At 59.2% G+C, this 13,351-nt stretch overlaps 1 protein-coding gene across 4 annotated transcripts in view; it reads right to left on the bottom strand.

Annotated features, from left to right (window-relative positions):
* Positions 1-1,344: 1,344 nt before the first annotated feature.
* Positions 1,345-13,351, bottom strand: part of AACS (acetoacetyl-CoA synthetase) — a 63,220-nt gene continuing 51,213 nt past the window's right edge. Inside the window, exon 18 of one of the 4 annotated variants that reach the window (XM_042962027.1) lies at positions 1,345-1,576. In XM_042962027.1, coding sequence (XP_042817961.1) covers positions 1,391-1,576 — 186 coding nt within the window. In that variant the 3' untranslated portion in view covers positions 1,345-1,390. Of the gene's footprint in view, positions 1,577-11,549; positions 12,895-13,351 lie in introns of those variants that run through there. The other 3 variants (XM_042962031.1, XM_042962028.1, XM_042962030.1) reach the window with 3 other exon arrangements.

Raw genomic sequence — 13,351 nt, forward strand, 5'->3', positions numbered from 1 at the left:
TTTTTTTCTTAATGTTCATTTATTTTTGAGAGACAGAGAGAGACAGAGCATGAGCGGGGAAGGGGCAGAGACAGAGGGAGACCCAGAATCCGAGGCGGGCTGCGGGCTCCAGGCCCCGAGCCGTCAGCCCAGAGCCCGACGCGGGGCTCGAACTCACGAGCCTTAGGTTCATGGCCTGAGCCGAAGCCAGACGCTCAACTGATGAACCTCCCAGGCGCCCCTGCACTTACCTTTTTGAGGACCTGCCAAACTATTTCGACGGCAGCCACACATGTCATATCCCCACCAGCAAGGCAAAAGGCTTGATTTCCCCACATCCTCACCGAAGCTCAACTTTTGGGACACATGTATAAGCTCAAGCAACCACCCCATGGATCAAAATATGGAACACTTCCTGCACCCCGAAGGCATCTTTATGGGCATGGGTATTGTGTAAAAGCTCCCCAGCATCCAGGGTCAGGGACTGTGCCCTAAACTTTTTGTGGTTCTCTCTCTGGAAAGGCTGGCTGACTCCCAACTTAAAAATAAACCTCAGGTCTGAAGAGGCAATATTAAAAATGACACTGTCACTTTGACGGAGTGGCTGATGATGCCACGGCGGGCACAAGCCCATTGATCACCGGTCACCGCCTTCTGTTTGGGGAGCAGAGGAAGACCCCAGGACGTGAGGCGGGGGATGTGGGATGGGAAGGGTCAGAGTGGCCGCCTGGCCTTTCCCCAAACTGTGAACATCTCAGCCTGCACCTGCCAGGCCTCTCCCCAAACTGTGGACGTGAAATCTAGCAGCCAGGAGGTAGGGCTGACCTCCCCGAATTCAATTTGCAAGGTCAACCATGCAAGAACCCAGGCCTAATAGAATTGTCACATCTGTGTCTCAGCCATTTACAACGTGCTCTTGCCGGGTCTGAACACGAAAGCAATTATGTGATACACACTTTGGCAAGAACCTGAGGTTCCCATCAGGGGGAGAGAGACACTGCCTACTCCAGGTATTTAAAAAAACAAAACCAAAAAAAAAAAAAAAAAGAAAGAAAAAGAAAGAAAAGAAGGGAAACCGCAAAAACACATTCATTATGAAAATTTGAAAATTTCCACTTCCCTAGAAATCACATATGAAGACCTAGGAATCCAATCCTTTTGAAAGCTCCATTGTCTTAAGAGTATAAATAGCATCCTCTTAAAAACCCACAATTTCAATCAAGCTGGAATAATGGGAAATACCATTCATGGAACGCTTTCTTTTAAAATTTCATGACACTTGAATTCATTCCCCTCCAAATCTAATTAGAGGCTCCAACGTATGAGAGGGTTTTTGACGGCATCCAAGTGACTTGGAAACCATACACGGCAATTGATCTTTTTCACTGGGGCGTCATTTTTTTTTTTTTAATCAACCTAGACATTCAAGAACCACCCCAAAACGGGACCACACAATGAGGCTTATCAAAACGGGGATCGTCTCCGTCCTTCTGGGAGCGACGCCTGACAGGTTCGGCAGGTCAAGGCCGGCATCCGGAACCCACGCATCTGTGCCCCCTCGTGGCCAGTTCCTTGAACCTGGCGCCTCAGTCCGCATCTGCGAAATGGGGATAACGATGGCGTGTCTGTCCTAGGCTTGTCGTCAGGACGAGCCTCAGCACGACGTCCGGCACGCTGCGAGTGCCACGGCCATGTTGGCTGTCATTCGCTCCAGCCAGCCTCGGGCCCGGACGACTGGCGCCAGCCCCTGCGGCCTGCGGTCCTGAGCCTGCCCACGGTAGAAGGAAGGTCCGGCAGGCCCCCCAGTGGCAGCCACGATCCCCGGCTCCCAGGACAGCCCCCGCTGACACAAACGAGCTTGCCGCCTTCAGCAAGTGGCACCTGGCCCAGCAGTCAGTGCCCAGAGGGGACCTGGCAGTCATCACCGAAACCCAGGGACCGCGGCCAGCCCGAGGCTGTGTGACGCGGGTCAGCTCCTGCAGCCCAGGCTGGGTGGGACAGCGCAGCCGTCAGCTCCCTCCCACAGACGCCTTTTCTGTCTCTGGTCCCCACCGGCGGTGCTTAAGCACCGACTGCAGGCAGAGAGCCACGCGCCGGGCCGCCCCGGGCTTCCTTTCTGCACGGGGCCCCGCTGTCTGGGCCACAGAGGACACCGGTCCGGCCCTCCCGGGAAGGGGGCCACGGCGGGGGGGACACACAGGCAGCACGGCAGCCAGACTGCCTGGGGCCTAATGCCAGTTGCGTCCCGCATGCTAACGCGTGGCCCCAGGCAAGTCTAACACCTCGGTCTCCCTTCTGTGAAAACAGGGACCGTTTCGGCATCTTCTCCGTGCGGACCTGGGAGGAATCAACGAGTTGCCCGCTCAGGCGTCGCCACCGGCCTGGGCGCTCCGGGAGGGCGCGCTCAACCGGCAGCTTCTGTTCAGGCTCAGCCCACACACGCTCGGCTTGGCAGAAACCGACTTCATTCTTCCGTTACCCAGAGGAAGGTGTCCCGCGAACCCCCCTCTCCTGGGGACACGACATCGACGTCAGTCACGTGTGGGGGTCCCCCCTCCCCCCAGGGCTGTGCCTAAATCCGGGCAGGGGCCGGAGGGAACGTCTTCTCATGGTCCTCTCTCCCGCCGTGGCTCCCGCTTGGGCGGCCCCCTTGCTCGCTGGATCACTTCTGGCAGAGTCCCGGGGAGGATGACGATGAGACAGAGGTCAGAGGAATCGCGTGTGCAAAGCCGCGGAATGGTGTCCAGCCTGTGCCAGGCGGTCACACTATGCCAGCTGTCATGACCACGTGACTGCAAGAGAAGCTTGTGAAATCTCCCAGTGTCTATACTGGATCCAAATAATAAAACAAGTGGAGTCTAGACAGACACGCTCGCAGGCTAGAGTCGAACCCCTGGCCATCGGCTGGAGACAGCTCTTCCTTATTGTCAAATTTGCAGTTCGCAGAAACCCCATTTTACAGACGGGAGAGCTGAGGCCGCGTGGTTGAGAAACCCACACCCATTGGGACCCCGCTGGCCGAGGCCGGACTTGGACCCGAGCGTCTGCTTCAGATTCACAGCCTCCTATGCCTGTGCGTCCCAATAATGGCTGTCGCCTGGACACAGAGCAGGCTCCTGCTGTCCCCACGCTTCCCCAGGCTGCACCCGACCTTCTCCTACTATTACGCCACCAGCTCGGCCCTAAAGGAGCCGCGTTCTGAAGACTATTGCTACATAACTAACCCAAACTTAGCAGCACAGACGAAAATAATTTTATTATATTTCATGGATTCCACAGTTAGAAATTCAGGCAGAGCCCAACTGGGTAATTCTTCTGTTCTATGTAGCGTCAGCTGAGGTCGCTCAATGATATTCAGCTGGCAGAGACGGCTGGTCTGGAGGGTCAGAGATGGCCCCACTCGTGTGCCGGGGACCTCGGCAGGGATGGCTGGAAGGCTGGGCCCCACGGGAGCTTTGGACCAGAGCGCCCCCATGTGGCTGCTCCAGCCTGGTGACCTCAAAGGCAGCCAGGCTTTTTTTTTTGTTTCTGGTATAATTTACACGTAACAGTGGGTACATTTCAGAGGTAGGTAGAAACACAGACACAGATATAAAACACCTTCATCCACGCACGCACTGATGGACACGGAGGTGCCTTCCGTACCTCGGTAGTTGTGACTAACGCTGCACTGAACACAGGAATGCAAGCAACTCTTTGAGATCCTGTTCTCATCTTCTTTGCCTGTATGCCCAGACCTCTCACGTGGCCAGGGGCTCCCCCCCACCCCCCGGAGCGGGCAACCCCAAAGGGACGAGGCCGAGCTCCAGGGCTTTCCCGGCCAAGCCTATGAAACCACGGGCACCACCTGTCCTACCCTGTAGATCGAACCAGTCACCGGCCCACCCAGGTTCAAGCAGAGGGGACACAGACACACCCCTCCCCACCAGAACGCCTGTCAAAAACTGCCCTGCCGGTTTCCTTCAGCCGCCGCCGCCGCCACCGCGAGGCACTGCTCCTCCCAGAGGCAATGCTAGCTGCGACAACCCCACAATTTTGAGAGAGAGGGTTACCCCAGATGGAGCTGCTGCCCCTCAGAAGGGGACCCGTCTCGGGTTAAATCTGGCTGATCCTCAAAACCCAAGTCTGCATTTGCGGTCTGCGCGTGCGAGGCTCACTTGCGTTCGTTACACGCGAACGTCCAGAACCAGAAAAACCAATTTTCTTCAGGAATTCTGTTGGGGAACTCTTGCGGGCAAGATCCAGGCCATGCTCCCTCCCCGCTCCCTCCCGAAACAAGGCCTCCAGGGGCCTTCACGGGGCACCATCGCCCAAGGTGGAGCCGGTGAGGTGGGGAGAAGGCCGTACCCTAGGCCCCAAGTTCAACACCACCGTTGAACCACCACCATCCCGCCGTTTCACGGATGCCCCCAAACGGTGCCGAGGAGCCCGCGGCCTTGGGAACCAGTCCTTGCAGACCCCCTCTGCCGTCAGCAGGCTCCCTGAATCACCTGGAAGGGACCTCCCCCCCACCCCCCACTCTCACTGCAGAGGCTGGCAGGGGGGCGGGCCCACAGGCCACCTGCAGGGGCGGTCACATGACCTGGCTGTGGCCAATCAGAACTTCTCGTTCCCCTGGTCAAAGTGATTGGGTCTGAGATGGGTACATGACCTTGGCCAGGCCAATGGGATTCCTCCCCAGGCCTTAGGGGAAGGAAAAACAAAAACAAAAAAAAACCAAACCTGAGACTGAAGCTTACACAGAAGGACGGACTAGGGGCTGTAAGGTAACTAGCGAATGTTTATTCAGCATCTACCAGATGCCTGCCTCTATTCCTAGGCCATGGGATGACTTCACCCTCATCACAGCCCTTTAAGATGCAGTCTTTTAACCGCCACTTTTATAGTGAGGAAAATGAGGCTCAGAGAGGTTAAGGAACTTCTCTATGGTCACACAGACAACCATACTCCAGATCCAAGTACCTGGGTTCAGCATAGGGTTGCCGGGTTTAGCAAAACTACAGGACAGCTAAGTTTGAATTTCAGATAAACAGTGAACGCTTTTTTTTTTTTTTTTTTTTTTTTTTTTGGTGTAATTATGTCCCAGGTAGTATTTGGGATCTATTACACTAAAAAGCTATTCACGGCCTGAAAAAATTCAAATTTAACTGAACATCCTATATTTTTTAACGTATTTTATTTTTACGTATTTATTTTGTGAAGTAGGCTTCATGCCCGGCACGGAGCCCAATGCAGGGACTTGAACTCACGACCCTGAGATCAAGACCTGAGTTGAGAGCCAGAGTCAGACGCTCAACCGACTGAGCCAGCCAGGCGCCCCCTGAACATCCTTCATTTCACCTGGCAACCCAATTCCAGAGTCCACACCCCTAACCACCACACTCCACTGCCCTTAGAGATTCCAGGACAGATACCGAATCGTGATGATATGGTCTCAGCCCCTGGGTCCCGCTAAGCCTGAAGCCACCGTTAAGAGATGGCTTCCTGTCACAGTGTCAGGTCCAGCCGAAATGAGGCCTTGACTACGGTGGGGACCAAGGGGTAGAGAGACAGGAAAGAGGTGAAGGAGGAAGAGCCCAATCCTCAAGGACCTGGGCAGGACAAAGGAGACAGGACTCAAACACAGAAAGGGGCTAAGTGGAGCGTGATCCTACGTGCTGAGGCCCGGACGACTGCGACTGGCTACGCACTTTCCACTGCTGCATAATAAGCTATAATAAATTATCACAAACGCAGTAGCTCAAACAACACTTGTGTATTACCTCTGTGGGCCAGGAGGCTACGCATGGCCTAGCTCGTGCCCAGCTCAGGATCTCACAGGCTCAATCAAGGTGAAGGTCAGGCTGTGTTCTCATCTGGAGGCCCGACTCGGGAAGGATCCCCTGCCAAACTTCTTCAGGTTTATGGCAGAACTCACTTCCTTGAGGCTATAGAAGTCACGGTAGCTTGCTTCTTCAAAGCCGTGAGTCTCTGCTGTTTGATTTCAGGGAAGGCCCAGAGCCTCATATAGAGGACTCGCCTGATTAGGTCAGGCCCACCAGCATAGCCTTCCTTTTGATCAATGCAAAGTCAACTGATTAGGGACCTTAACTGCATCTGCAAAATCTCTTCACCTTGGCCATCTTCTGTTGGTCGGAAGCAGGCCACAGGTCCCACCCCCATCCAAGAGCAGGGAGTACTGCAAAACTGTGGGTGCTAAGAGCAGGAATTATGGGGGCCACCGTAGGATGTATCCACCACAGATGGGAACAAGTCAGTCCAGATTGGCACAACAGGTGTCCCAGGGAGAAAGGATGTGAGCCCAGCTCTGACGGACTGGTGGTGAGCAGCGGGTGAGGCGTGAAGGGGGAAGGAGAGGGGAAGGAGGAGAGAGGTGATGGGGGGGGGGGAGGAGCAAGCCCCCCCTCCCCCCCGCAGGAGCCCTTCTGTCCAGCCAGTCCTGGCCCAGCACGGGGGGCTGCAGCTGTGGAGGGCGGGGGCAGCTAAACGTTCATCCGGAGTCTCGCAGACTTTTGAAAGCCAAGTGGGATTTCAAGGCTTTGCCTTCCAGAGTTTGTGTCACGGAAAAACAGAGTGCTTCCCTCCCGCCCTGGTTTTCTCAAGTCACCAGGCCACGGCTTGTAGCTGGGCTGGGGCTGGGGAGCAGAGAGACAGAGGGTGTCAGAGAGGAGCAAGGGAGGGAGGAGGACGGGCCAGCACCTGTGAACAGATGAGAAGAAAGAGAGGGGCTGGTCGCTGCCCCCCACTCCCCAAAAGAAACCCACGCGCTCCTCCCGGACCCCCCACCCAACCCGCCCCAGCAACCAAGGAGAGCCGCTTCCACGCCTAGGAGGGATCACGTGACCCAGGCCTGGCCAATCAGCACGTGCTCTCCTCCTGATCTAAATGGTCCAATGACCTTCAACATGGGAACTCAGGTTGGAAGCACCAGGGAGCAGATCTCTCTCCCCTCCCAGCGCTGAGAGGACACCATCCTGGAGCCGTAAGTATCCAGGCTGCCATTGTGAGGGGAGAAGCCATCCGAGAATGCAGTCAACACAGGGGAAGGCGAAGCTGACGCACGGAGACAGGGAACCCCGACCACGCCAGAGCCCCTGGATCCAGCCACACCTGAAGCTGCTCCTAGCACTGCAGTTTTCAAACTCGTGCTTTTTGTCTGCTGGAGCCAGTCTGGGGTGGGGTTTCCGTTACTTGTAGCCAACAAAATCCCGAGTCACGGTTCGAGAAAGGACGCGGAGACCGCAAAGAAGGGGACCACGCCAAGCAGGTAAATGGTCAGCGGCAATGCGAGAATGATAAAGTCAGAGCCCGGAAAACGGAACCCAGGTCCAGGCCGTGTGGTGCCGCTGGACCACCACCCCTGTTCGCTCTCCTCAAACCCACCCTGACTTGTGATTTAGCCGTTGGGGTCAAGGAAAGAAGGAAGTCGCAGGAAGAACAGGAAGGCATCCCCTCCAGCACGTGAGTCCGCTAACAACTGTTTCTCCCCTGGAAGCCGTCTAATGAAATCATGAGGCCATCCGCTCACCGCCGTGACGGTCAAGGGTGCGCTCCAACACGACCCCCCGTGGCAGCGGAGTCGGTGCTTAGCTCGTGATGTATTTTCAGCATCGTCGTAACAGGCCTTTACTTACTTGCTTACGACCGTCTCGAAGACTTGGGGACGCGACGGCAGCAGGCTTCTAGAACGGACGTAAAAGGCAGCCGTGGCTCGGAGAGCAAGAACGGCGGCTCGTCAAAGCCGGAGCCAACACGAATCCTGCCTGTCCCGGCTGTGTGTCCGACACCGACTGGCTTGCTGGACCGGAAGGGTTCTCGTGTTTTGCGCACAAGCGGTGCCGGGGCCGTAGCGAGAGGAGAGAGGAGGCGAGAGGAAGCTGGGAAGAAGTCTCGCCACCGGGCGCCCTTCCCGCTGCCCCCCCCCCCCGCCCTCTGAATGCACGTCCGCCGGTGTCACTGCTGGGCTCAACACCGTCACGGCTTCCTCGTGGCTCTCGGGACCCGACCTGCGCCCCACATGCTGCACCGCGGCCCCTCCCCTGCTTGGCTCTGTACCCTACCTTCTCCAAACCACCCCCCCCTGTTGCCCCGGGTCCGTCCGTTCCCTTCTCGGGACCTGGACGCAGGCTCGCTCTCCTCCGCCCACGGGCCGCCCCCCATCTCCTCGTGGTGGCATCTTCCCTCCGAGGCCGTGCTCGGCGCCGTGTGCCGGGACAGGCCTCGACCGTGGTGTCCGGTCAGACCACCTCTCCCTTCCTTGCTGACCACGGGCCCTGCCGGACACGCTCACTCCGTGGCACCAGAGGCTCACCACCCTTGGTGACCACCGGCCCCGGGGACAAACACAGGGGCACCGGTTGAGAGAAGCTCAGTGCCTGGTACCTGGCTCTGCGGAATACCCAGGGAAAGCCGCTCGGCCTGCACACAGAGAAAACTGTCCCCTAACTGGAATCTGTTCAGGGCTGAGGCTGAGGCGGTGGGGCCGTGAGCAGCCACAGTCGGATGAGGCAGGTGCGACGGGGGAAGATTCCCGCTGGCCCGCCCACGAGCGGGCGCTAGGCTTGCGTCCCTCACCCTGGATTAGAACAGAAATACCCGGGGCGCCGGGGGGGCTCGGACGGTTAAGCATCTGACTTGGGCTCAGGTCATGACCTCAAGTTCGTGAGTTCAAGCCCCGCATCCCGGCTCTGTGCTGACAGCTCAGAGCCTGGAGCCTGATTTGGATTCTGTGTCTCCCTCTCTCTCTCTGCCCCGCCCGTGCTCGTGCTCTGTCTCTATCTCAAAACTAAATAAACATTTTTAAAAAACCGTTAAGCAGAAATACCTGACGTGTTGCCTGCCCTGCTCTTCTGGGTTTTGACAAGGGTGTGAGGTCAGCACACGCACACCTGCACATTCACCACATACACGTGTTGACACGTAAATACACGCCTTCCCGCACACGCGGACGTTTGCACACCCACAAACGTGCACACACACGGCCAGAATGTCGATAAAAGCCAAGTCTGTCTCATGAACCTCACGGTCTAGCTTCGAGATGCAGAGACAGAAACACAAGCAGCACACACGCGCTCTATCCCAGGCTGACCCTCCAGCTGCAGGCCAGGTGTGGCCCAGCTGAAGCGCACCTGCCCAGCCCCGCTGCGTGCACCTGCGGGCTGAAGGGGCCGCTGGGCCGGAAGCAGAGCGGATGGGGCTGCGGTGTGAGTGGAGCGAGCCAGTGCCGGTCACGTGCACGGGACTGCCGTGCGGGGGAGGGCCCAGCAACCAGACGGAAGAAACTCGGGTCCCTTGGGTGACCCTGCGGAGCAAAGCCACCTACCCAGCCCCCCACCCCCACCCCACCCGTTTACTTCAAAGCTGTCGTAGGGGAAAAACTCTTTCCGACCGAGCCAGATTTGGGGGCGCTCATCAGAGCAGATGAGCCTGTACCCCAACGACACAACTTCTCCCCGGTACACGTGTGCGCGACTGTCCCTGTGAAGGCGGAGCCCGGGGCTAGGGGACACGGCTGGGCCCTCAAAGGGAGTTTATTCCCCATGAGACGTTGCCCTGGGACCTCGAAGCCCGAGGGGAGGGGAGGGTCTCTCCTGGCCACACACGTCCACAGTGATGGCGGGTGAGAAGGCCAGGGAGACACCTTTCCCAAGCCTTGGTGGGTTCAGCCATTTGCCAGGGGCTCGCCAGGGGCCGGGGATCCAGATGAGGCAGCAAATCTGGGGTCCCCCAGGGCTCATACGCAGGGAGGTGGGCCAGCAGGCAGGTGCCCGCAGCTAGAGGGGTCATTTTGGGGCCAGTGCAGAGGAAGCACGGCACAAAAGGGGGACGGGTCAGGGATCAAGTGACCCCGACACGGTGTTCCAACATCTCTAGGATCGTCTGCACAGGCCAGGAGGCGGGGGTGGGCACGGTGTGAGTGGGAAGGGGCCGTCCCCCAACAGAAGGTTCCCGGAGGTGGGAAGACAGACCCAGAGAAGGGACAGCTGCTTGGGGGCCCACAGGCCGTGGGAACCCCCCACCCCACCCCAGCCAGGCCACGCTGCAGACCCCGTGCTTCTGGAGGGGTGGGGACGAGCACGGTGGGGATCAAGGAGGAGGAGGGAGGGGCCGCTGGCTGGCAGGGTGGCAAAGGCAGAGGCAGCTGGCCGGCAGGTGCTCGCAGGGCGACGCCCAGGCCAAGGCACCTCAGGGGAGGGTTGCGCCCCATGGGCGCTCGATGGCTGTCGTTCAGACCATCCGTCTCTCATTAATGAAGCTGTCCAGCGTGGCTTGTTAATGAGGACGCGTGGGCTCAGCCAGCCTGGGGGGTCGTGCTGGAACTCAAAGGGCACAGCAGGTAAGCTCTCACCACTCCTCAGGCACAGTCGGTCTGAAGGGTCAGGCCCGAGTCCTGGGAGGGAGGGGGCCGGCAGGCCGGTCCCACAGGGAGGATGCGCCCAGCTGGGGTCAGTCAACCGCCAGGGCTCCCGACGGCCCACACCGCCCGGGGACCGCTCGCCGTCTTCCTCAGCGGCGGGACCCGGCCAGGCGGGCAAAGTGAGGCAGGCAGGACGAGGCCCCAGACGTGCCGGGTGGAAACGTGAGGTTCCGTGGTCAGGGGCGTTAAGGCTGCACATGGAATTAGGCTTTGCTAATCAGTAGATGTTACAGTAGGGGGATTATCCTGGATTATTCGAGTGGAGCCACCGTATCTCAGAGGTCTCCTGTGTGGCAGAGGGAGGCAGGAGCCGCCACAGGCTCTGGGGACAGAGGGATGAGCCACCGGCCAAGAACGAGGGCGCCTCTGGCGGTTGGAAAAGGCAAGGAAGGGAGTGTCTCCTAGAGCCTCCAGAAGGAACGCAGCCTGCACGCACCTTGACTTTCCCTCAGTGACACCTGCGTCGGGCTTCTGACCTCCAGAACTGTAATACATTTGAGTTTTAAGCCACTGGCTTTGTGGTAATTTGTTACAGCAGCAACAGGAAACGAATAGGAAAAAGGTAACAGGTCCTGTTTAAAATGCTCAGACCTCCAGACTCCCCTGCAGCGAGGGGTGGCCATGTATGGCCCACCTCTGGTCACTCAGGCACAAGCAGATGTGCAAGGGGTGGGTTTTCCAGAAAACCCACCGTCTGGCCGATTGAAAGGGGACAGGCTGGGGGTGGGGGGTTGGTTTCTGCCCCTCACCCAGCCCTGCCGTCACTTCCTCCTTCCTGCCTGGAACACGATGGGAGCTGGGAGGCAGGCGGAGACAGAGGGCGGGCAGGGCACAGACGCGCGCTGGCCATCCGGCAGCTACCGCACGGCCCCGGGCACACACCTGCCTCCAGCTTCCCGGGACAGGAGAAAAGGAAGCCCTGCTGGGCTGAGCCCAGATTCGGTGACACGCGGCCAGACCCACAGCTCCTGCGATGACAAGGGCTGTTGTCCAGACACCTGGCTTCCTGGAACCGTGGGGGAGTCCAGGGTAAGGACAGCGCCCTCCTCTGGGGTGCCGGCTCCACGCAGAGAAGTCCTCGCTGGCCATCTGGTCACCCCGGACGGGTGCTAAATACCAGGGGCCCGGGAAGGCTCCAACCACGTGGCCAAACGTCTCCCCCAAGGCAGGGCTCCCGGCTGGTTCTGCAGCACAGGCAGCATCAGGACCTCGGATCCAGTCACCCCCTCCAGAGAAAACGTACCGGCCCGCCGCACGTGAACAGATGTGTGCACGCACGTGTATATGCGCGTGTGTGCATATGTTTATTGTATAAATTCTTCATGGCGCTTTTTCCCCGAGTTTTTGTCATCCAGAAGAAAAGGGATTCGAGAAGGGTTTTCGTTGCGCTCCGTTTTCACAAGTACAGAAACAAACATTAGGATTACAGGAATCAACACGCTGAGCCCAAAGTGCGTACCAGCCACCGGCTGCGGCACCCGGGACTCGATTCACAAGTGCGGGTATCGCAGCTGCGACTTGAGGCTCCCAGGGCTCCGGGTGGAGGGCGCGGCGAGGCCGTGTCCCCCGAGGCCAGGCAGCTCCGTCTGGGGAGGACCCCGTGACGGCCGCCCGGGCGGCCCGCCAACTCCCCGAGAGCACCGCCACCCCGCAGGGCGCACGGCCAGTTCCGCGAACGCCCCCGCACGGCAGACAACGGACGTTAAAACGTTCTGAAACCATTCAAAGTCCGCGAGATAAAGGGACCCCGTTAAAGCACAAAACCCCCGTGTCCTCCAAAAGGAGATTCCACCTGCGGGTCAGAGCACACGGCCCCGCCAGGAACCGCGGGGACCCGGTGCGTTGCACACAGACACAGACGCGCAGGGGTGGTCGGCCGCGGGGGGCAGTTCACGGGCGACAGCAGACGGACGGGCCCTGAGCCAGGAGAACACACAGCTTCACACGTTAAGAGAGCAAAAGAGAGCAAAAGAGAGCAACAGGTGCAAGGCTGCAGCGGGGGTGTGCCGTCGCCAGAAAGCCAGCCGGTGCCCGGAGCGTGGCCGTGGCCGAGGCCGTCGGCCGTGACCGCCCCCACACGGGCAAGCCCCGGCGCCCGGCAGCGCGTGCCAGGGCACACGTGGGAAGACACACACACCCTCGAAGTCTTGCCACACACACAACCAAACGCTCCTCCCTCTCGGCCTCTGGTCCGGGGAGACTCGGGCCCCCGCCCGATGCAGCTGCAGATCAGAGACGATCTTCCCCAAGCCCGCAGACGCTTGCCTTCCCAAGGGCTGTACGTGTCTAAGCGCTTTCTGGAAGCCACGGAAGTCACAGCACAGACACGTGTGGCCGAGTGTGGTTCGAGCCGGTCCGACTCAGAAGTCCCGCAGCTCGGGGATGTCCCTGTACAAATCCAGGGTGTCGGGGTTCGAGAAGGCCCCTCGGTGCTCCACGGCCTTTCCAGCAATGACCTGCTTCACCGCCGCTTCCACCTTCTTGCCGTTGAGGGTGTACTGCCAGGGCGGGCAGAGAAAACAGACAGAAAGGGACCTGAGCCCTCAGAGGAAAAGACCCCTCGGGCTCCGACGTCCGGGTGTCCCGACCAAGACCGAATGGCCTCCACCGGCAGCCAGACGGAGGGCGACCCGGCAGCCGGGCAGGCGTGCCCAGGAAGGCGGCTTTCCACCACGGCCGGCGTCTGGGGGGCTGAGGGCCGATCCTCAACCCGGGTCTGTCCCCTCGGGCGTGAAGTCGGGGGTTCTCGGCGCTCGCCACTAGACTATTTCTATTCGGTTACTTTTCCTGACGTCACGACACCTCCCTGTGTCGTCCGACCCAGCCGTCACTTCCGTGCAAGCGGCGGGCGGATCCCTGCCCCTCGTCACCGATCCCCTCACCAGGGAGCTCGTCCGGGAGCCTCCCGACACCTCCCCAGATCCCTCCTCGGAACCCTCGTCCGGGCCGGCCGGG

Source organism: Panthera tigris, chromosome D3 (assembly GCF_018350195.1).
Source record: "Panthera tigris isolate Pti1 chromosome D3, P.tigris_Pti1_mat1.1, whole genome shotgun sequence".
NCBI lineage: Eukaryota > Metazoa > Chordata > Mammalia > Carnivora > Felidae > Panthera > Panthera tigris.